This window comes from Vulpes lagopus, chromosome 1, assembly GCF_018345385.1.
Source record: "Vulpes lagopus strain Blue_001 chromosome 1, ASM1834538v1, whole genome shotgun sequence".
Taxonomy (NCBI): Eukaryota; Metazoa; Chordata; class Mammalia; order Carnivora; family Canidae; genus Vulpes; species Vulpes lagopus.
The window spans coordinates 168,303,969-168,324,512 of record NC_054824.1 but is presented as its reverse complement, the minus strand read 5'-3'; the positions used below and the strand labels follow the sequence as shown (position 1 = coordinate 168,324,512).

The following is a 20,544-nucleotide window of genomic DNA, read 5'->3' as shown; positions in this document are numbered from 1 at the left end:
CTCCCCACCCCCCTTTTTTTTAGTGAAACCCTGGCTTATCTAGTATTTTTTAGATTGAAAACTTCATCCAGGAATAACTACCAAGTTTCACGTATCAGTTCAAAAGCTGTTCAATTTGCCAGTAACATTTGTTTTAGTAAAGAGAAGCATGAGAATAAATATTTTGTTCCCACTGTAATGGTGAAGACCTTTTCTTTCTCAGTTTGTTTGGATTTTTTTTTTTCCTCCACTAGCTCTGTGGCAATAAAAAGATCTTCTTAGTAGTCAGAGTTAGTCTGTAAAAATTGAAACCTGAGTAGTAAGTTACCTTTTTAAACAAAAGTTACAAACCCTGACAAGGCATTTAAGATGATCTAATCCCTTTCTGGTGTGTTTCCATAACTGAAATTCTACCTCCTTTTACTCAAAACTGGAATTCATCCTTCCCATCTGAAATACAACTTCCCTTTTTCCTTTTGCATCCAGGGTATAGAGTATGATGTGTCTAACACAACAAAAGCAAGGTTTATAACTTGATCATTTGTTGGATGGAACCTTCCCTGGACAAAGAAGCATTTGTAGATTCAACATAAACAGTCTTCTCACTATGAAATACATTTATATTAAAAGAAGAGCTGTTATGTAACCTGCGACATGCACCCAGTTACAGATTTCCAAGGCAGTTTTCTATCCCGTCTGAACCTGGCTTTCCTGTTTCTTCCCTCTTATCTATAAAGTTCATCTTTTTGAACATTGTGAAAATGCTGTTTCATGGGTTATTTAACCATTGAGCCTCCAATATTAAAACATTTCTTCTTAATATAATGCATTTGACTAAATCTCATCTTCACCCTATTTTGTATAACCAAAATTGGAGGTTAGGTTCTTATAAATTATTTTCCTGGCTTTCCACCATTCCTAAATATTTCTTTGGTCCAAGCTAGTATGAGGAACAACTATAAATGCAACTCAGATCTATTCTTTAGGTTTTATAGGGTTGATTTAAAAAGAACAAAAAACAAGGGCAGCACGCTCGCACAGTTGGTTAAGTGTCCAACTCTTGGTTTCGTCTCAGGTTGTGATCTCAGGGTTGTGAGATCGAGCCCTGTTGCTGGGCTCCACCCTGAGCTTCAGACTCTCCCTCTGCCCCTCCCTGCCATGTGTACACACGTACTCGCTCGCTCTGTCTCTTTCAAATAAATAAATAAATATTCAAACAAAACAAAATAAAACAAAACAAAACACCTCAGACCTTCATGCTGAAAATTGGAGTCATTCTAAGAGGGCTTGAGTTTTGAGATTACTATCTCTCAGAAATGTCTCAGGAAATCTCAGGATTTCCTTTTTCTTCCTTCAGTTGATAAGAAGCAAAATTGACTGAATGTGTGGAGATTTAAACCTGCCCTTCCTTGACTCTTCCTTTATAGTTAGTGAATGTGTCTGTACGACATGGTTTCAATTTACCCTTCAACTCTCTACACCAAAAAGAAATCTATTCTGTCTCTCTCAGGATAGATGTAAAAGTACTGTTAGTGTAAAGAAACTAGGACTATCAGATGGCCTACTATTTACAGTAAAGCTGAGGTGAGCTCTAGCTCACAGATGATCATGGTGCCCGAGTGCAGTGTACCTTTACACCATAGCCGGACCAGCATTTTCTAAGAAGGTTATGGTCTCAAAGAAAAGCAAGTAGCAAAAATGCCTTTGAAAAGCTTACTTACTGGGGGCACTTGGGTGACTCAGCTAAGCGTCTACCTTCAGCTCAGGTTGTGATCCCAGGGTCCTGGGATCAAGCCCCACACTGGGCTCCCTACTCATTGGGGAATCTGCTTCTCCCTCTCCCTCTGCCTGTTGCTCCCCCTGCTTGTTCTCTCTCTCTCTCTCTCTCTCTCTCCTCTCTCTCTCTCTTTGTCAAATAAAATCTTTAAAAAGAAAGAAGAAAGAAGGAAAGAAGGAAAGAAAGAAAGAAAGAAAGAAAGAAAGAAAAGAAAAGAAAGAAAGAAAGAAAGAAAGAAAGAAAGAAAGAAAAGAAAGAAGAGGGATCCCTGGGTGGCACAGCGGTTTGGCGCCTGCCTTTGGCCCAGGGCGCGATCCTGGAGACCCGGGATCGAATCCCACATCAGGCTCCCGGTGCATGGAGCCTGCTTCTCCCTCCGCCTGTGTCTCTGCCTCTCTCTCTCTCTGTGACTATCATAAATAAATAAAAGAAAAGAAAAGAAAAGAAAGAAAGAAAGAAGAAAGAACTTACTTAACACTTACTGAGTACCAGATCGTTACTCAGGATAGAAAATAGATGGTAAATTTGGGATACAAAATATGTAGGTAACAGTCCCTTGCCTTGAGTAGCTTAATTTTAAAAGTGGGTTTCTTTTATAATGTAATTGTTTTACTGACTGGAGTCTTTCGTCCATCACTCTTTTTCCCCACATCCCCCTGCCCTCCCGTCATCCCTGTGAGCCAGGTCCTCTGGTATAGAACACAGGTGTCTATCAGATCAGGTGTTGAAACTTGAGGTCCACTAACCAGACAGGACAGCTTCTTGAACCCTTGGTACCATTTCAGCTGCACTGGCGTGTAGAAGGCCGGGACACCGACTTACATCTGAGCACTTTTGTCAGGAGAGCAGTGAGAATTCCAAAGAGGCTTATAGCCTCTGTTTGATTTCTTCTGCATTTCTTTTTTGGAGAGGAGAAGTCCTGTAAAACAACAGGAGCATCTCATTTATTTTTACTCATTATTTTTTACTTCAGTATCTAACCGTATTCCGTCAGAATCTAGGCATTTTGCCTGACAATTCACAGACCCCTGAACTTTAAGCAAAGTGGTGACATTTGTCTAATTTTGCAACTTTAAGAAAATGTCAGTTTACTGCTGAACAAAGTAATGATTTTAAATTCTAGCTTTTCACTGTAGTTAGAGGAGAAAGACGAGATCTAGATTATTAAAAGTCGGCCTCATGGAGGAGAGTCTGAATATAATACAGATCATATCAGATTTTAAGATAGGCTTTCTTCTGTACATTTGAGTCTACATGTTAGAAGCAAAAAAAGTAAGTACACTTCTTAAGTATCTGCAATAATAGTATCTTCTCCAGGCAAAAATAAGGATGTATACTTTGCTTTACGAGGATTTAAGAACAGTTGATGACCAAGGAGTCTTTTACCCTCTCAAAGATAGTTCTTAATATTAAATCAAGACTGTCTCAGTACAGTGCCATTTGCATCTGATTAGTTTTTCTCAAGCAAGACTTTGTAAGCTTTGTTAGGCTGTGAGCATCATATAGACAACATTTTTTAAGTAAATGTCTGGGTTTGATAATTCCCAAAGCCTGTCCCTGAGCCCCACGCCAAGAACCTGTGGATTTCTTTATGATGCATCTCATTGATGTGCTTCCCTCAGATCCAGGCCCATCTGTACCCACAAACCTTACTAGCAATGACCGATACAGATCTCTGGTTTTAAAGACTAGGAAACTCCACACAAATCCATTGTCCTTCTTTTCTTACCTTCCTTCTTCTCAAAAGTAGCTGATAATACTTCACCCCCTGAGGATGAGTGACCAGCATACCTACTGTATCATCTGGCTTAAGCCTGTGTGATCTTGAGACTCTGCCATTGTTGGCTGGAATTATTCATTGTAATATTTGGGGGCAATGTCTGAGAAAGAGCAGCTCTGGATTTAAAATCTGCTGATTTTAAAGGACGTGTGTTCATCTGTAGACCTGCACATCTATTTTTTTAAAAATCATTTACACTTAGAAAATGTTTGCATTCCTGAAGTGGCCTGATTGCCTTGGCCCCAGAACCAACATAGCTGGTGAGAAACAGCATGTCTGCATTTATAAATTTATTTCAAGGACTTTTCCTTTTAATATATTCTATAGTTCAGTCCAAACCATATCTTGAATTGATGTGTTGGAGATTAGAAGCCATTTGCTCTTCACCTGGTGAAGAGAGTAGCATGTAATTTACCAACCATGATATTTGGTTCTAAATATAAACTATCCCTGTAGGGGACTGTGTAACTTCAGACTTGCTATAGAATCAGATACAGTGTTGGGCAGATGCAACTGATGATAGGTTTTACTGTCTGGCGGTGTGTGTAAGGCCTCTTCGTGCCCACTAGTGAGGAGAAACATGGAACTGTTGTATCAAATCCTAAGGAATGTTACGCAACCTGCCCAGCATGTACAGAGGAAATGATAGGGTGTACCTCCCTTCTTGCATTTCACTTTTAGTAACAGCCAAAGCCCTCAACAGCCCTCAACACTGGCAGAAAGAGAGGCTCTTGCTGGCATGTGTATTTTGGAAGTGGGCTGGGCTGCCAGTATCATTAAACAACCTCTTGTTCCACGGTAAGCATAGTATGGCCTCGCCTTTGCTAATAACCAGACCTTCCTTGTGTCCTCTTTCCCTCCATCCCCCTGCCTTGCCTTCTCTCTCTCTCCTATGTGTACCTTCCTTTCCTCATTCACCAGCCAAATCAGAGCTGTAATTAGAAGGGTAAGGATATGACTCAATCCTGTTTTGTTTTTCTCCCTACTGAACTGTCATGACGATAACATTGGTACAGGAACCACTGGCAAAGTGTTTGCACACTCTGGGCTATGATCCGAAGGTAGCTGATAGCAATAGATGGTGAGGCCAAGGACAGTAAAGCAGGCAACAAGCCTCAAAGAAATGCAACACACTCCGTCTCTGCTCACTTGTTTTTTTGTTTTGTTTTTTTTTCCTGGAGGGCTTGGTTTTCAAAGAATTCTTCAGGTGCTGTCAGCCAGGCTCCTTAGGAAGCAGCAGAGAAGAGTTCAGATTCCAGAACCATGTGGTACATGACTGCAAATAAGAACCACGCCATTTTTTATTAGTGAAGTGTGGCTGATTAGTGAAGTGTGCCCTGAACTCAGTAGCAGTGTGGGACACGGTCAGTGAGTAGTGTCACTGTGCTGTGGGTACAGTAATTAGGCAAGGGAGGGCAGCCCAAGGTGCCACCCAGAGCAGAGAGACAGTAATGTCGATGTGTATCACTCCTTTGACTTCCTCCTTCCTGTCCTCTTCCTGGGCTCTTTCCCTTCCTCTGCATGCCTTTTCTACTCTTTGCGTTTGGTAGCCAAGGGCATTGTCTTAGCCCTCTGAGCTAAGATTTGTCTTTGGACCTCATTTGTCTTTCTTTCCCCAGAACTGGGCACAGGGCCTGGGACAGAACAGATGCTTAGCAAACCTGCTGAATAAGGGAATGGTACCAACAAGGGGGGCGGGGGGCTAGCAGAAGTGAAAACATACGAAGGAGAGAAATGTGGTCCTGTAGTAGAGGGCTCAGCAAGATAGGAGGTGCTCTTAATAAAGAACAGCACGGCATGTTCAGTGCCAGGATCTCCATCGAGAGAAGTCAAGGAAAGAGGCAGCACAGAGAAACACAAGAGCCTGTGCTTCCAACCCGGGCCAGATCTGAGACCCAGCTCCTATCATAGCTGAGACCCCAGGCTAATTGTTTAACCTTCTGATCCTCTGGTTCCTCACTGAAATTTTTGCATCATAATGCCAACTTGTCTGGGAAATTAAAGAGAATTCACCAAAGACTCTCTAGCGGAGAAGTTGATATGTTGGATAGGCTTGCAGTTGTTTGTATCCAGATGATCAGGCCACTTGTAGACGTTGGGAGGAGGTGGGTTTTGAGGGAGCTAAAACTGAAACTGAAAATGTAGAACTTAACAGCCTGAATTTTGTTTGAGCAAAAGGGCCTTCCTGCAGTACAGATGTCTCCTTATATAGAGAGTATTAAGAGAGGATTCTTTTCCAATGTGCACTGACCCGCCTCCCTCCTGTGTGGTATAAACGTGTTAAGGAATTAGATTCATGTGAACATTTTCAGAGCCATTAAACAACCTTTCACTAGCTTTTGAGCAGTGATTACAGAATGAGTCGGTGAGTCAGTGGCCTGGGTACAGCTGGATTCCTATATATATTTTTTGTTTGGAGGGTTCATTTTCTTTTTTTTGAACTCTTAGAAGTTTTTTAAGACCTGCTTTTACAAAAAGCAAGACAAAAAGGAAAGAGGATCTCCCCAGAAATCATTAAAATGATAAAACTGACTCCCTTTGATTCATTTAATGAGCATAACTGAGATGTATTCTCTGGACCCAGAAATCAGCTAGGGGCCATACATAGGTGGTGCATAATTTAAAAGTTGGGTTCTTGCCTTTAGGGAATTTCTAATCTAGAAGCATAAAATTTGATAGGCCCTTAAGAGAACATCTTAGCCGATTGCCCCCAACTCTTTAAAATTCCCACTAAGTGGACCCTCTATAGCAAAGAATGGTACATGCCCATTTATATCATTTGGGAAGGAATTACAAAGTATATTATGTTCTATACATTTCCTGAAGGTTTTATCCTTAGATGATCTTGCTATTAATGAATACTTATTCCTCTCTTTGAAGTTCTGTTGAGTGGAGACATATTCCGTTTCATTCCTAGAAAAAGCACTCTTGGAACAGACAATTCTAGATTGCCCTCGCTTAATCCCACTTTCCTAAATAGACTCAAAAGAGGAGTACCAAAATTCTTTAAACTCCTATTCCCAAAACTGGTTGTTTGAGGTTTGTAGATATTTATCCATATCCTGCCTCCCTTCTGGGTTCTTACACTGAAAATTGACACAAGGAGCCAGGTGACTGTCATGGGTCAGTGTCTCCCTTGTTGAAGAAGCCTCATAATTCCCAAATGCAGAGCTTCTAGTAGACTAGTTTGGAATATATTTGCAACCCTTAAAACATCGAAAGGATCTGTAGCCAGGACATATAAAGAAGGACTCTTAATACAAACCAATAAAAGCCATCAATTAAACTTCTGGGTCTGTATCCTTGAAATTCTTTTACATCTATACAATAGACTTCACTGCAGAATTCTGTGCTCAATAGTAAAAAGAAAGCACAAATGCATTGGAAGCAGCCTAAGTGTCTGCCTCTAGAGGAATGAGTAGATTGAACTGTAGGAATCTACAGTGCAATATTATACAGCAGTTAAAAGAAATGAATCAGGTATACATATATATGTATAAATGGACTGTTTAGATCTGAATCCATATTATTAAGTGAATAGAGGAATATGCAGAGTGGTAAAAGTTGTATGATACTGTGCCAGTTAAAGAATGTCAAAATGCCATGTTGTTTAGAGATGGACATTCAACAAGTATTTATGAAGTACCAGCTGTATACCATTTACTGACACACACATGCACACACACATATGTGTATGCCATATTTTTACATATTTAAACATTCATACACATAAAGCATAGTTTATTTGATATAGTAAGAATACGATATGGATGTTAGAGTATCAAAAATGAGCTGGAAGGCCACATACTAAAACCAATGCCATTGTTGTGCCTGGGGGCGGGGAGGGGAATGGGACTGGGATGGCAGTTTCATTAGGGAGGGAGGCAGCTAGAAGCAAATGTTACAAAATATTACTGCTTCTTATGTCCAAGTGATAGAAATACAGTGTTTGTTACATCCTTTCTGCTCTTCTGTATCCTTTAAATTTCTCAAAATTGACAGAAGTCTGTGAAAACAGGACTGTGTTTATGACAAAATGTCTAGTGGGAAAAAGCAGATGACGTAGTGGTCTTGAGTCTTACTCACACCTTCCACTTCCAAACTGCACTCCAGTGTGTGCAATTTGGTGGAAGACCAACAAGCACAAATATCTGAGAAATGCTCTAAGTCACCTGAAACAGTCCTGTTTCAGATTTCATTTGAATCGCTGTTCCCGAGGATTCTGATAGTCCTGAACAGAAATGCAGTTGGCTTCTGTTAATTATTATTCTCATTGGCCAGTTGGCCAAGTATGTGACAATCCAGTTTTTTTTTTTTTGTTTCTAAGTTTTTATTTTCATTCATTCATGAGAATACATAGGAGAGAGAGAGAGAGAGGCAGACACAGGCAGAGGGAGAAGCAGGCTCCATGCAGAGAGCCTGATGTGGGACTTGATTCTGGGTGTCCAGGATCATGCCCTGGGCTGAAGGCATCGCTAAACCAATGAGCCGCCCAGGCTACCCGACAATCCCGTTTTAATCAGAGTTTCCCATTAAGCTGAATAGTCCCCACCAATCCAGTCAGTTCTGCTTGCCCCCGGCCTGTCATGTGTCCTCTGGACGTCCCTCAGTTGTCCTCCTTCAAAGTGCTCATTCCCAAGAAATAGGTTCATCAGGCCAGTGGGATCCTCAAGATCCACAAAGAAGTCCCATGGACCCGCACTTTCCCTTCTTTTTTGGGGTGCAACTTGGTCACCTTAGCCATGTCCTGGATGAGGAGGGAAGCCACACAGACATGTTCTTTGCATTTCCAGGTCCAGGACATCCACTCCTCATTGCCCTCTGGGCCTTCTCCCCCTCATACCTGGCTAATTCACTCTGCTCTGCCTTTTACAGACAGGAACTTCCCATCAGGAGTTGTGGTCCTCTTCTTGGCCAGATGCATGTGCTTTCTATTCTGAAAACAAAGTTTTTCTTGGAAGGGATGGTGAGCACTGATCCAGCAAACAAGATTGCTCTTCTCTGTGGGGAGGAAGAAAAGGAACCACTTTTCACACTGTCCCCTCTAGTCTGCTAGCCATGAGCAGTAAGAGGGGCAAACCCAACATCCTCCACTCTGTCCACATATGATTGGCTGGGTCAGTCACCATGCATAAGGCCTTGAGGGGCGGATGGGGCTGGTGATGAGGAGGGTTCCCTAACCCAGCAGGAGAGCTAATTCCCATCTGACTCCTTCTGACTGTTCTCAGTTAAAAACTGTATGGAAGAGAAGTGGGTACTTAGCCTCCCCAAATCTCCAACCATGTTCAATGTACATTCTAGAGTATAAGCAACTAGTTCGGAACAAAGAGCTCTAAAGAGTTTATCTGGAAGACACATCTTTGTCAAGAGGCATATGGATTGAAATCTTGAACTTGTTAAAGCCATTGTCCTGAAGGAAGTGATGAGGTTTCATGTCCTAGAGGAAGTGAACCCTAGAGGAGACCCATGAAGCTTCATGTCTAGAGGAAGTGAATCCTAAGAGAGACCCATGAGGCTTCATGTCCTAGAGGAAACGAACCCTAGAGGGAATCCATGAGGCTCAGTCTCCCAACTAGCCACCTACTAGGTAGTCCTGGCCTGGGAGTAAGGGAGTGGTAATGTTAACTCTTACACCTGAGAATAGATTAAAACATCCCTTTTGAATTAAGTCCACCAAATAGCCTGGAAATCTTCCACAAAGAATTCCACAAAAATTTATGTTATATCTATTTATCATTAGAAGGAATCAGTTACAACAGGGTAAAAATTTTAAAGGTAACATTAAGTGAAGAAACAAAAAGAAATGTGTCATATGTAAAAATGACATATAATATGGACAGAGATATTAATAGACAGATTTAAGTGAAACTTGGAAACTCTCCAATTTATTAGGTAGACTGTAGGAAAATTTTTTTATTTTGGTTTTGATTGATGGTTTTCTTGTTTGTAAAATAAGAACAATTTTATAAAATGACATTTTAGAAAGGAATTCTGGCCCCATCTTGAGAGAAGTGTCTCTCAAGATGGAAATTATCTCTGTTGCTTGAGAGAGGGCCAAACCCTTGACAATGTTATTAGCCTCTGAACCCACTGATGGTGATTCTGTTCTCTGGAACAGGGAACAGGGGTGGGTAAACTATAGTCAATGAACCAGGTCTAGCTCACCAAACAAGAATGTTTTTTACATGTACCAATGGTTGGGGAAAACAAAAAGCAGAATGTATTTTCTGACGTGAAAAATTACATGAAATTCCAATTCTAGTGTCCACAAATAAAGTTTTATTGGAATACAGCCATGCTCACTCTTCTTTTATCTGTGGCTGCCTTCATGCTTACAACAGCAGAGCTAAGTTGCAACAGAGACCATATGGAATGCAAAGCCTTAAATATTTACTACTTGGCCTTTCACAGAGAGAGACAGTTGCCAGCTCCTGTCCTAGGACATCATCAGTTCAATATGGCCTAGAGATATGAACCTCCCACCTTTATCCTCATTCCTACTTACCTCCTTTGGGGGAAGGGGCATCAGTGAAGTCATCTGAGTGCCAACATCAGATAAAGCTTGAGAACAATGTGCCTTGAAGCTTGTAAAATTTCCTTCTTTTTGTTTGTAGAATGAGGATTTGGGTATAATAAACACTTCATGGGGGTTTTAAAACCATTTAGTTAATACTTGCTCTCTCTCGGAAATGAAAAGCTCAGTGTACTGGGACTCTTGTCACTGCCACTGTTATCATGGTGATCATTCCAGTGTATGGTCAAAGAAACCCGCAGAAGCTGCCACGCTCCTACTGCTCTTTACAAACGAGACCTTTTTCCCAACTGAAATAATAACGTGTGAGTCTAATTAGAATAAAGCTCATTAGAAACAGAGATGGCCATTAATGCCTTGACTGATTTTTCTAATGAAGTAAGCCAGAGGAGGAGACTTTAACAGCGCAGCTAATTATTTTTTGCTTTTCTTTGGCATTTCCTCAAAACTGTGGTTAGAAATTGTTGTTGGACTGTTAGCAAAAATGCTACTGGAACACTGATGAAGAGGCCCTGCCACTTCCAGCCTTGAGGAAGGGGTGGAGGGCGCCTGCTTCTGGCCCACCGCCCCACAGGGGGTGGATGAAACAGCAGCCCACCTCCTGCCTCCTCCACATCATGGGTGTTCTGGATTCTAGTTCATCATTCACAGATGCTCAAGCTGTGGCATGCAGCTCTCCTGCCCCTGGATTCCTGGTTCAGGGACAAAGCTTAAATGTCCCATGGAAACTTGGATCTGAGATTGCCTCTGGATGGTGATGCATGGAGGAAAACATTGGGGAGACAAAAGGTGTTAGCTGGGCAGAGCAAGGAGATGGGCCATTAAATTTCTAAACCAAAATACAGTCGCAGCAGTTGTGTTTCATTCATCAGGGTGTTTTTTGACACCTGAAAGCCACAATGCAGGATAGAAGCCTGTCAACGAAGCGGAACTAATTCATGAAACTGAGATTCAGGATGGCTACAATTAGGAAGAGAGAGGAGGAAGAGAATCCTACAAAGGAAGCAGACAAAAAGTAGGAGAATCACAGTAATGCACAGGCCAGACACTAACCGTGGTTCCTGGTGTCATCATCCAGAAAAGTAAGGGAGAGGAGAATGAATACTTCAGCTGGTCAGTCAGTCAGCAAACAAGAGCTTGCTTTCAGACAGAAATCAGCCTCATCAAAACAAACTCTTAGGGGCACCTGGGTGGCTCAGTGTCTGCTTAGTGGTTGAGCATCTGCCTTGCTCAGGTCATGATCCCAGAGTCCTTGGTTCAAGCCTCACATCGGGCTCCCTACAGGGAGCCTGCTTCTCCCTCTGTCTGTGTCTCTGCCTCTGTGTGTCTGTGTCTCATGAATAAATAAATAAAATCTTAAAAAAAAAGAAAGACTTCTGGCTGAGTATTATGAGAACCAGGCTGGGAATGCAAACTGGCACAGCCACTGTGGAAACAGTATGGAGGTTCCTCCAAAAATTAAAAGTAGAGCTATTGTGTGATCTAATAATCACACTACCAGTATTTACTCAAAGAATAAGAAAACGCTAATTTGAAAAGATACATATACCCCTATGTTTATTGTAGCATTGTTTACAAAAGCCAAGATATGGAAGCAACCCAAATGTCCATGGACAGATGAATGGATTCAGATATGGTGTGTATAACACGGTGGAATATTACTCAGCCATAAAAAAGAATGGAATCTTGCCATTTGCAACAACATGGATGGATCTAAAGAGTATGAGGCCAAGCAAAATAAGTCAGAGAAAGACAGATACCATATGATTTCACTCATATGTGGAATTTAAGAAACAAAACAAATGAACAAAGAAAAAAAAGAGACAAACCAAAAACAGACTGTTAACTATAGAGAACAAACAGATGGTCACCAGCAGGGAGGTGAGTGGGGGGGATAGGTGAAATAGGTAAAGGCAGTTAAGAGTACACTTTTCATGATGAGCACTGAGTAATGCTAAATCACTGTATTGTACACCTGAAAGCAATCGAACACTGTACATTAACTATATTGGAATTTTTAAAAAAATTTTTAAAGGGACAGCTGGTATTCTATTACACTTGAGTTGGACTGACACTTTATAATTTAGCTGTCCAGATGCACATTTTTTAATCAAAATATAAAATTAAATTTGCTTTGTCCAAAAAAAAGAGAGAGGGAGAACCAGACATGATTCCTTATGCGGTTTACATATTATTTATACAAATAAGAATGATGAGTAGTGGACAGTGGGATTCTCATGTCACCCTTTTTTCTCTTTCCTTATACTCCTGCTACCCTCTGCTAGATTCCAGGCTGTTCTCGGAACCAGGCTGTGCCCCCGTCTCTGCTGATACTTGTGTTCAAAACTTACTCTTTATCATCTGTGTTGTGGAAGAGCAGTGTTTTTCTAGTGCAATCCACAAAATGTTGACAACTTAATTCACTTATGAAACTCCCTTGGGACACTTCCCCAAAACATCATGTAACAGCCTCCATCCCTGCACACACACACACAGCAGCAGCAGCAGCACCTCCCTCCAGACGCCTGAGTATTCAGAACCATTGTGACGTGGGCCACACAAGGATTCCATTAAATACCAAAAAAGACAAGGATGGATAAGGGACACATCCTGCTGCCTAGAGCAAGAGCGGCAAGTATTTTGGCTAAAATCCCTATAAAGCATGGTGGTGCGATGGAAGAGACTCATTCTTCCTGAGCAGGTGGGGGAAATGTCACTTGAAGATACGATGCTGGAACAACATTGTAAAGACTGAGTGGCCGGGTAGGGCCAGCTGGGGAAGGGGGTCTGCGAGAAAGGAACGATATGGGTGAGAATGCAGTGGTGCACAAGCAGGAGCTGCCTGTTGGGGACACAGTGGGCAGCTAGTCCTGTCGTTTTGTTTGTCGCTATGGTCGCAGAGCGTGCATGGACCATACCTTAGTAACCAGTTTTTTCTTTGGGATATTTGATTGAGGTTTTCTTCACACCTAGTAAAAAGGCTGCAAGGAATATATTTGTACATATACTTCTGAGAACTTTATGAAGATATAATTTACATGGCCTAAAATTTACTCATTTTATATGCATGGTGTGATAATTTTTAGTAAATTTACCAAGCAATGCAGCCATCGTGGCTCTCCAGTTTTAGGACATTTCCATCACCTTAAGAAGGGTTCCTGCTTTTGGTCGAACCCTGTTCCTACCGCCAGCCCCAGAGAAGCGACACATATCATTTTTAAAAACATGTATTTGGAGGTTTGTCTTTGATATTGATTTCAGTGCTTCCTATAATAAAGGGTATGAACATTTTTATGACTCATAGTACATATTATCACCAAGTGACCTTTCAAAACCACCATATCATTTGACGCTACTGCCAGAGTGATAGAAGAGCTACATTTCATTGTGTACGCTCAAGAATCAGGTGTCTCTGTTTTTCAGTAATATCTAATTATTTGATTTGTAATTTTTGATTGCTGAAGCAGACCATTTTTCTGCTTATGTGTTCCCTGGTTTTACATCATTCTGAATGAGTTCCCGGTTTGTACCCTTCCCTTTTACTGAGATCCTCTTACTGTCCATCTTTTCTTGGTATGAGCTTCTCCTATCACTTATTTACACATTGTATGCTACAGGTATTTTTCACATTTGCCTTTCATTAGATTTTATTGTTTTTTTAACCTGCAAAACTTCATTTTCACATGATGTGTGTGTGTCTCTCTTTTTATTTTCTTGTGTTCTTTTTCTGTCCCTTTGTATAAGTTATTTCTCTTTCCCTGAGAGCTATTTCCCTCTCCAGAACTTTGACAGAAGTTCTGTTGTATTATTGTTAAGATTTAGCACATCCATTCTCTTGGAATCTGTCATTCCTGGTGATTCCTTTTTGTCAGATACTTAATGCTTTCCTCTCTTAGGCTGTATATTTGGGATATCTTATTCTATGCAGGTGATGTTTTTGAGGAGCCCATTTTATTTTATTTTTAAAGATTTTATTTATTAATTTGAGAGACAGTACATATGAGAACATGAGCAGCGGGAGGGGCAGAGGGAGAAGCAGACTCCCTGCTGAGCAGGGAGCCTGATGTAGGGCTTGATCCCGGGACATTGGGATCATGACCAGAACTGAAGACAGACATTTAACCGACTGAGCCACCCAGATGCCCTGATGAGTCCATTTTAATAAAATGATGGTGAAAGTGGGATCCTTGCAAGGGAGGGAGACCTAGATGGAGCCGTGTTGTTTGCAGATGAGGGACCAAGGGGTGCTGTTGGTCTGCTAAAAATGATCCTCTGGTTCCATAGATTAAGCCATTCTTTGGGAATTGCAAAGAGGCAGAGTTTGGGATCAGCTGTTGAACAGTATCATGGGCAGCTGGGAAAACTATCTGACATGATCCAGCCTAAAAGAGAAGGCTCCCTGTCTGGACTATGGTAAACGGAGGCCCATCCTACATTAGATGCAGTGTAATCTAATGGGGTTGGAGAGGGAAAACTCTAGGCCCCCTTTCAACTCTGAAACTTTGCAACTGTAGACATTTTTCATCCTTTCATTCATTCAGCAAATATTCACTGAGCATCTCACATGTGGCCAACATTAGTGTTAAGTCCTGCCTGGAGATGCAGCAGTGCATAAAACAGTCACTGCCCACTTGATGCCTCTATTCAAGAAAGTAAGCAGTTAATAGAGAAAGGAATTACTATATTAATATCAGGAAATTATAAGTAATATAAATAAATATGATGTGGACTAAGGGAGGTGCTATTGTGTATGAGGTGTTCGGGGAAGACAGGGAGGTGGTGTTCGAACAGAGATCCAGAAAATGAGAAGTGATGTGTGTAGGGAGGGCTGAAGGCAGGGGGAGCCAGTCAGGACGGAGGAAGAGGGACAAGCACGCGAGTGCCTGGCTTGTTTGAGGACCTGAGTGTAACTGACTCATTCAGCTGTGGGCCCAATTTCTCACCTAGACAGTTTATTCACTGCTGCATCTGTTGCTGTTATTTTTCAATATCGTCATTAGAGCTCCAATTTATTAATTACCTCCCATGTGCCAAGCTTTGCTAAACACCTTATGTGTATTACTTCTAATTCAGCAACACTGCATGGTAAGTCCTATTGTCCCCATTTTAGAGTTGGAGAAATGGAGACTCCCTGCATCCTCTCTGGAACATCTGTATAGTTGTGATCTACCCCACTGGCAAAATACTCAGTTCACAGCTGAGGATTATGTGCTTGATGTTATTCAGTTATTAGGCTGAATGCACACAGGTCTACAGAAATGTACTGGAGTCTTCCAAGATAAAATCATACCCTGCACCTGGACAGCCAGCCCTTGATTATTTGTCTAGTTAAACTTTTTTTTTTTTTTTTTAAGATATTATTCACTCATGAGAGACACACAGAGAGAGGCAGAGACATAGGCAGAGAGAGAAGCAGACTCCCTGCAGGGAGCCTGATGCAGGACTCGATCCCTGGACCCCAGGATCACCACCTGAGCCAAAGGCAGATGCTCAAACACCGAGCCCCCCACCCCCAGGTGCCCCATCTAAAGAGAAAAGCACTGTAGGTACTTCGGAGGAACAATTCTCTTGTTCGAAGTCACTCTTTGAGCTGCTTGTCTTTGAACTGCAGAGTTTAAAATTTAGGATAATGGTCTTTCCTCTGTTCCTTATTATCCCTAATTCTTAGCCTGGGCATTTCAGCAAACAAACAATCCTCACCACCCTAGAACCTCAGAAATGTCTGTCCTGAGTTGACATAAACTGAAGTTTCCAAGGAGATAACACAGACAGCTGACGAGAACACAGAAACCTATACAGAGTAGGACGGTGGTGGGGAGAACCTCCGTAGGCAGGAGCTCCTCGAGATGTCGGAGTCTACACCAAGAAGCCCCTGTGGTTCTTCAAACAACCCTCCCTGGGACTTTCTAGCCTTCCAGCTTGGGGGCTGGGGGTCTCCTAGGGATCTTGTTCCCCATAGCTTTCAGTGAGTCCTTTGCACAAAGTGGAATTGTGTCTCCCGGTCCTACTTCTGCCTGCAGGAAGCATCTCTACAGACATCCCCTTTGTAGCTCTGATGGGGCAGGGCTGCTGCCTCGATTAGGAGAATGGCCATGTTCCTCTCAAACCCAGCTCCCTCCCACCTCTGTCTTCTGACAGCTGAAGGTTTTCAGGTTCTCTTTTTGGCACAGTTGTTTATACATGTAAATGAGACATGCAGTCATGTTGTGGAAGGCCTGCCCGCGTGTAGGTGGGGTTCCTGTGACGCTTCTCAGGTCCCCTGCTTAGAACAGGGCCGGCCCTCTGGGAGCTCTTACTCTCCATTGCTTGGATTTCCAGGTTTTCCATCCATGAGATATTTGGTTCTCAGAGCTGCTGGCAGGTGATAATAACCAACACAGAACAGATGTGAATTTGAATTTAGTTGTCAGCTCACTGCATTTGTAACCAGAGGCGGAGGAAGAGCCCTGAGGTCTTGGGTCCCTGTGAGGTTTCCCTCTAGGTAACAGGGCGCCAGTCCCCTGGCAGGATTGGTGTCAACAGTCAAGGAAATAACATCTACAACACAACTGATACCATCTTCCTCCTCCTCTTCATGGCGATTATCATTTCTGAGAAGCAAATGCTCGGGAAATGATGATTGCATTCTTGGGTTTGCACAGGCAGCTGATAGAGATTTGTCCCTCCAAAAGGGGTGCTCCCTTGTGCTAACAGTAAGCAGGGAGGCTCTGAAATGCTCCGTCTGCTGTGTGAACCCCATAACTCATTTACGGAATTGGAGACACTGCTTTGGCCATGAGTACAGCAGTTCACGTACTTGTGTAGCTGCCTATGTGTCACCACATGCGGGTTCTTTCTTGTGGGTAAAGTGCCATCTGAACACCACACTGACTGGCTGAGCCTTTGATTTGCAGCCTCATTTAGACAGAAGGGAAGAGCCTTAGGTGTCTGCCACAGAAGTTTTATCCAAGCTCACAGGGTTCCTGTGTGAGGTACAAGGCTGAGGTGGGAAGAAGGGCTCCCGATATCTGTCCCATCAGTTTATGACTACGGTCCTTACTGGCAGCCACAAGGAGGGAGGCCCCTGTTCCCCCACCAGGGGACTGACCCAACACAGGGTTTATGATAACAGTGATTGCAGTGATAGCAGCAGCTAACCTTTATGGACTTCCTCCCAGACAGTGTTTTCCCCATTTAATCCTGATCACAACCCTGAGCCAGAGACCATGATTATCCCCAGGAAACCAAAGCCTGGTATTTTGCCTGTTTTCACACAACAGTGTGTATATCCACATAGACACTGGATATGTCCTCTTTCCTAATAAAACCAGCATGAGCCCTGACTTTCCCCTCCAGCTAAACACCCAGTGCCCCCTTGCAGGTCCCCTCCCTGAACCTCATGAGGTGAGGACCTGTGGACAGCATCACCGGATACGTTTCTAGCATCATGCTGCTAGGTTTGGATGTGTCCTGTTTCTCCCATTGAAGAGTTACACTCCCAACCATCAGGGTTCACAAGGTCCTCCTTTCTGGCTCTCCAGCATGTGGCTCAGAGGGTCTCCTGAGTGGTCCGGGCCAAGGCCAGGGACGGCATCTGCTTGGGCAGTGTCGCCAGGGAGGCTGTTGATGAGGGGTGACTAAGTGCACACATCTCTCCTCAGGGAGATTGGTTACCTAGTTTCTCGGCCCAGGAGATGTTTTGTGCCACAAGTGAAATCAGCCTGGAGGTGACTCGGGGCTCAGATACTCTGCAAGTCGCAGGGGTGAGAGTTGGCTATCTGACAGAGGAGGAAACCAAAACATGCTCCTTAATGAATCACATTTGAAGGGAACACGCAATCTGGGGCCATTTAGCAAGGGGGCTGGCGGACCCCAAAGACTTGATTGTGTGGCAGCATTATCTTACCAAACACACATGCGCGCACACACACACATAACAGGCATTAACTGACGTGCCAGGCACTATTCCATCACTTTACAACTAGGAACTTATTTAATCTTCAGCAACGATGAGAAATAGGTATTAACTGTTTTCTCTACCATACAGATAGGGAAACTGAGGTACAGAGAAGTAACTTGATCAAGATGCCAGAGTTAGTAAATCCCAGAGCCAGGATTACTGGCCGGCCAGATGGTACAGTCATTCATTATGATGATGCTCAACTGTTAGGAGAACGTGAAATCGGTTCAGTACACAAGGATTGTAACAAAGAAACCTGCAGTACGTTGGAGAACTAGTTTTATGCAAAACTAGTTTATTTCCTTTAAGTTAACTTTTAGGAAAAAGTTCCAGTTATGTAGAGGATTCTGTTTTTAAGGGAATATTTGCCCCCAAAACTTAAAACATGTAGTGTGTGTACAAAGAGAGAAAGGTTGAAGGGTACAAATCGTATCAATACATGACCTTTTACAAAGCCCTTATCTAGAGTACTGTGATGCAGGCAGGGCAGGTGGTCTTGTTCTTGTCCTGTCACGAGGGACTACAGACCAAGAAGCTGAATGCTTTGACCAAGACTACCCGGCTGGTCAGATAGGACGCTCGAATCCCCATCCTAACCATGCCTTCGTAGAGTGTATAACCCACTGGAGAGAGGAGGAGAAAATGTTCAAAAGTAACAATTGTACATAGTCCTTAAGCCTTCAAGTGACCTGTTTTGGTAGCAAATGAATCAAAAACATTATCACTTTTCTTGTGTGTCCTACGCATACCAACCAGAGTCCCAGGTTTGTTTCACAGATCTCAGTGAATCTTTGGGATTTTTTTTAAACCCCTCTTTTAATTTAGAGTGGATTAAAACTAAGGCATCCTTGGATGATACCATCCCCTTCTGTAAAATTATAAATTCCAGGCATGGAAATAACAGCCATAGAATATGAGCAGCCCTGACCCCAGGCGAAATGACTTGTTCGTGGTTTATTTCAGTTTCTCTCGTTCATGAGAACTTGGTCTCCTGAATAGGTCGTCCATTTGGTAATTTCTTGGTGAACGACCGAGTCTTGTATGAGTCTGATAGAAGTTCTTACCAACATAAAGCAAGGGCTTATTGGGGGCTCCGTAAAACTGCTGTGTCTGGAGCCACGTCGATAAATCAGCCAACACATCTCGCAACTTCCCTTGTGCCCAGTCGTCACTGCTAAAGCCTGAGTTCTTTTCCAGGGGGACACACTGAGAGAAAATTGTTGGTGATGAGCTGGCTCGGGCTCTGCTTTGAATTTCTCACTCACATGCCCTCCTTTTCTTTTCCCCTGAAGGGTCGAGATTACTGCTCGGAAGAAGAGGATATCACATAGCACCGATTCTACTACTCAAACCAGGAGCGACTACTGTGTAAATAGGTTACACCCCAGTTGAAATCTTTGCAAAGGTCGGTTCTCTTCAACGAACAGCACTATAGCAAAAGAAGATCGTTCCATATCGTATGCCCCATTAAATTACAGTGTTTCTTAACGAACTTGCAAAGGGATATTGCTAAAAACAAACAAACACACACACACACACACACAAAAACTGTTATCGAACTTTCTTTGTTGCTGCTAGTTAAAACTTGTTGCAACTTTTCACTTGTGTCCAGGTATGCAGCAAAAATCTGCGATTTCACCTTAAAGATACTGATGGTTTTACAGATGCTCTCCAACCTATTTTCTCTAAGATGAGGTAGTGGTGAACTCAGATATCAAACTTCTGTTGTAGAACTCTTCCGCTTCTAAGACAAGCGTCTCCTTCCCTCTCTCCCCCCTCCCTGTCTCTCCTGAGCGGTCCAGAGCCTCGCTTCTCACTGGCAATGTTGCGCTTTGGAGATGGGATGGTTGCTATGGCAAGCCTTGTTTCTCTGCTACGAAGAAGTAGAGAAGCCATTGTCCATTACAAGCATGTTGTGACGTGACTCCCGGAGTGACATGGGAGGGAGCAGCAGGTGGTTTCATTTACTAGGTATCTGAATCGAGGATTAAGCTTGCAACATTGGCTTTGCTCAGATGCAGACGGAAGTGTGATCACAATCATTCTGAATCCCTCTTCCCCACTTTTTTTTTTCTAAGAAAATAAACATTTTACTGTTTTTATGTATCCTTGTCTTCTCCCATTCATCCAGTTCGGTGTTTTACGGTGATCCCGGGTGCAGAAAATGAGCCCTTCTTTGCAGTGACACCGATAATTGACCCTCATGGCTCCCTACCCTCCCATCAGCCACCCACCTCGTGTTAGCAGGGCTGCTGGTGGTCAGAGGAGACGAGAGGACACTCCTCAACTTTCTAGGAGGGCCTGAAACCACCCTGTTATCTTTCATTTTGTTAGCAAGTAAGCCATCCTACTTCCTCGTTCTCCCCCTTCCAAATGTTCCATGAGCCTCGCCACTCCCTTCTACTCAAGGCACTGGCCAGGACAGTGCAAAGCGATTGCCTGTTGGAAACGTAGTACATTGACACTGGTGATGGTATTTGGAGATGCGGAAGCCAAAGCCCTAGGGCAGTGTTGGGGAATGTTAACTTGTGGGTTTG

At 42.9% G+C, this 20,544-nt stretch overlaps 1 protein-coding gene across 2 annotated transcripts in view; it reads left to right on the top strand.

The window, feature by feature from the left end:
• C1H1orf21 (chromosome 1 C1orf21 homolog) overlaps positions 1-20,113 on the top strand; it is a 219,491-nt gene extending 199,378 nt beyond the window's left edge. For both annotated transcript variants that reach the window (XM_041755340.1, XM_041755349.1), the window contains one exon: positions 19,300-20,113. In XM_041755340.1, coding sequence (XP_041611274.1) covers positions 19,300-19,338 — 39 coding nt within the window. In that variant the 3' untranslated portion in view covers positions 19,339-20,113. The remainder of the gene's footprint in view (positions 1-19,299) is intronic.
• The last annotated feature ends 431 nt before the right edge of the window (positions 20,114-20,544 follow it).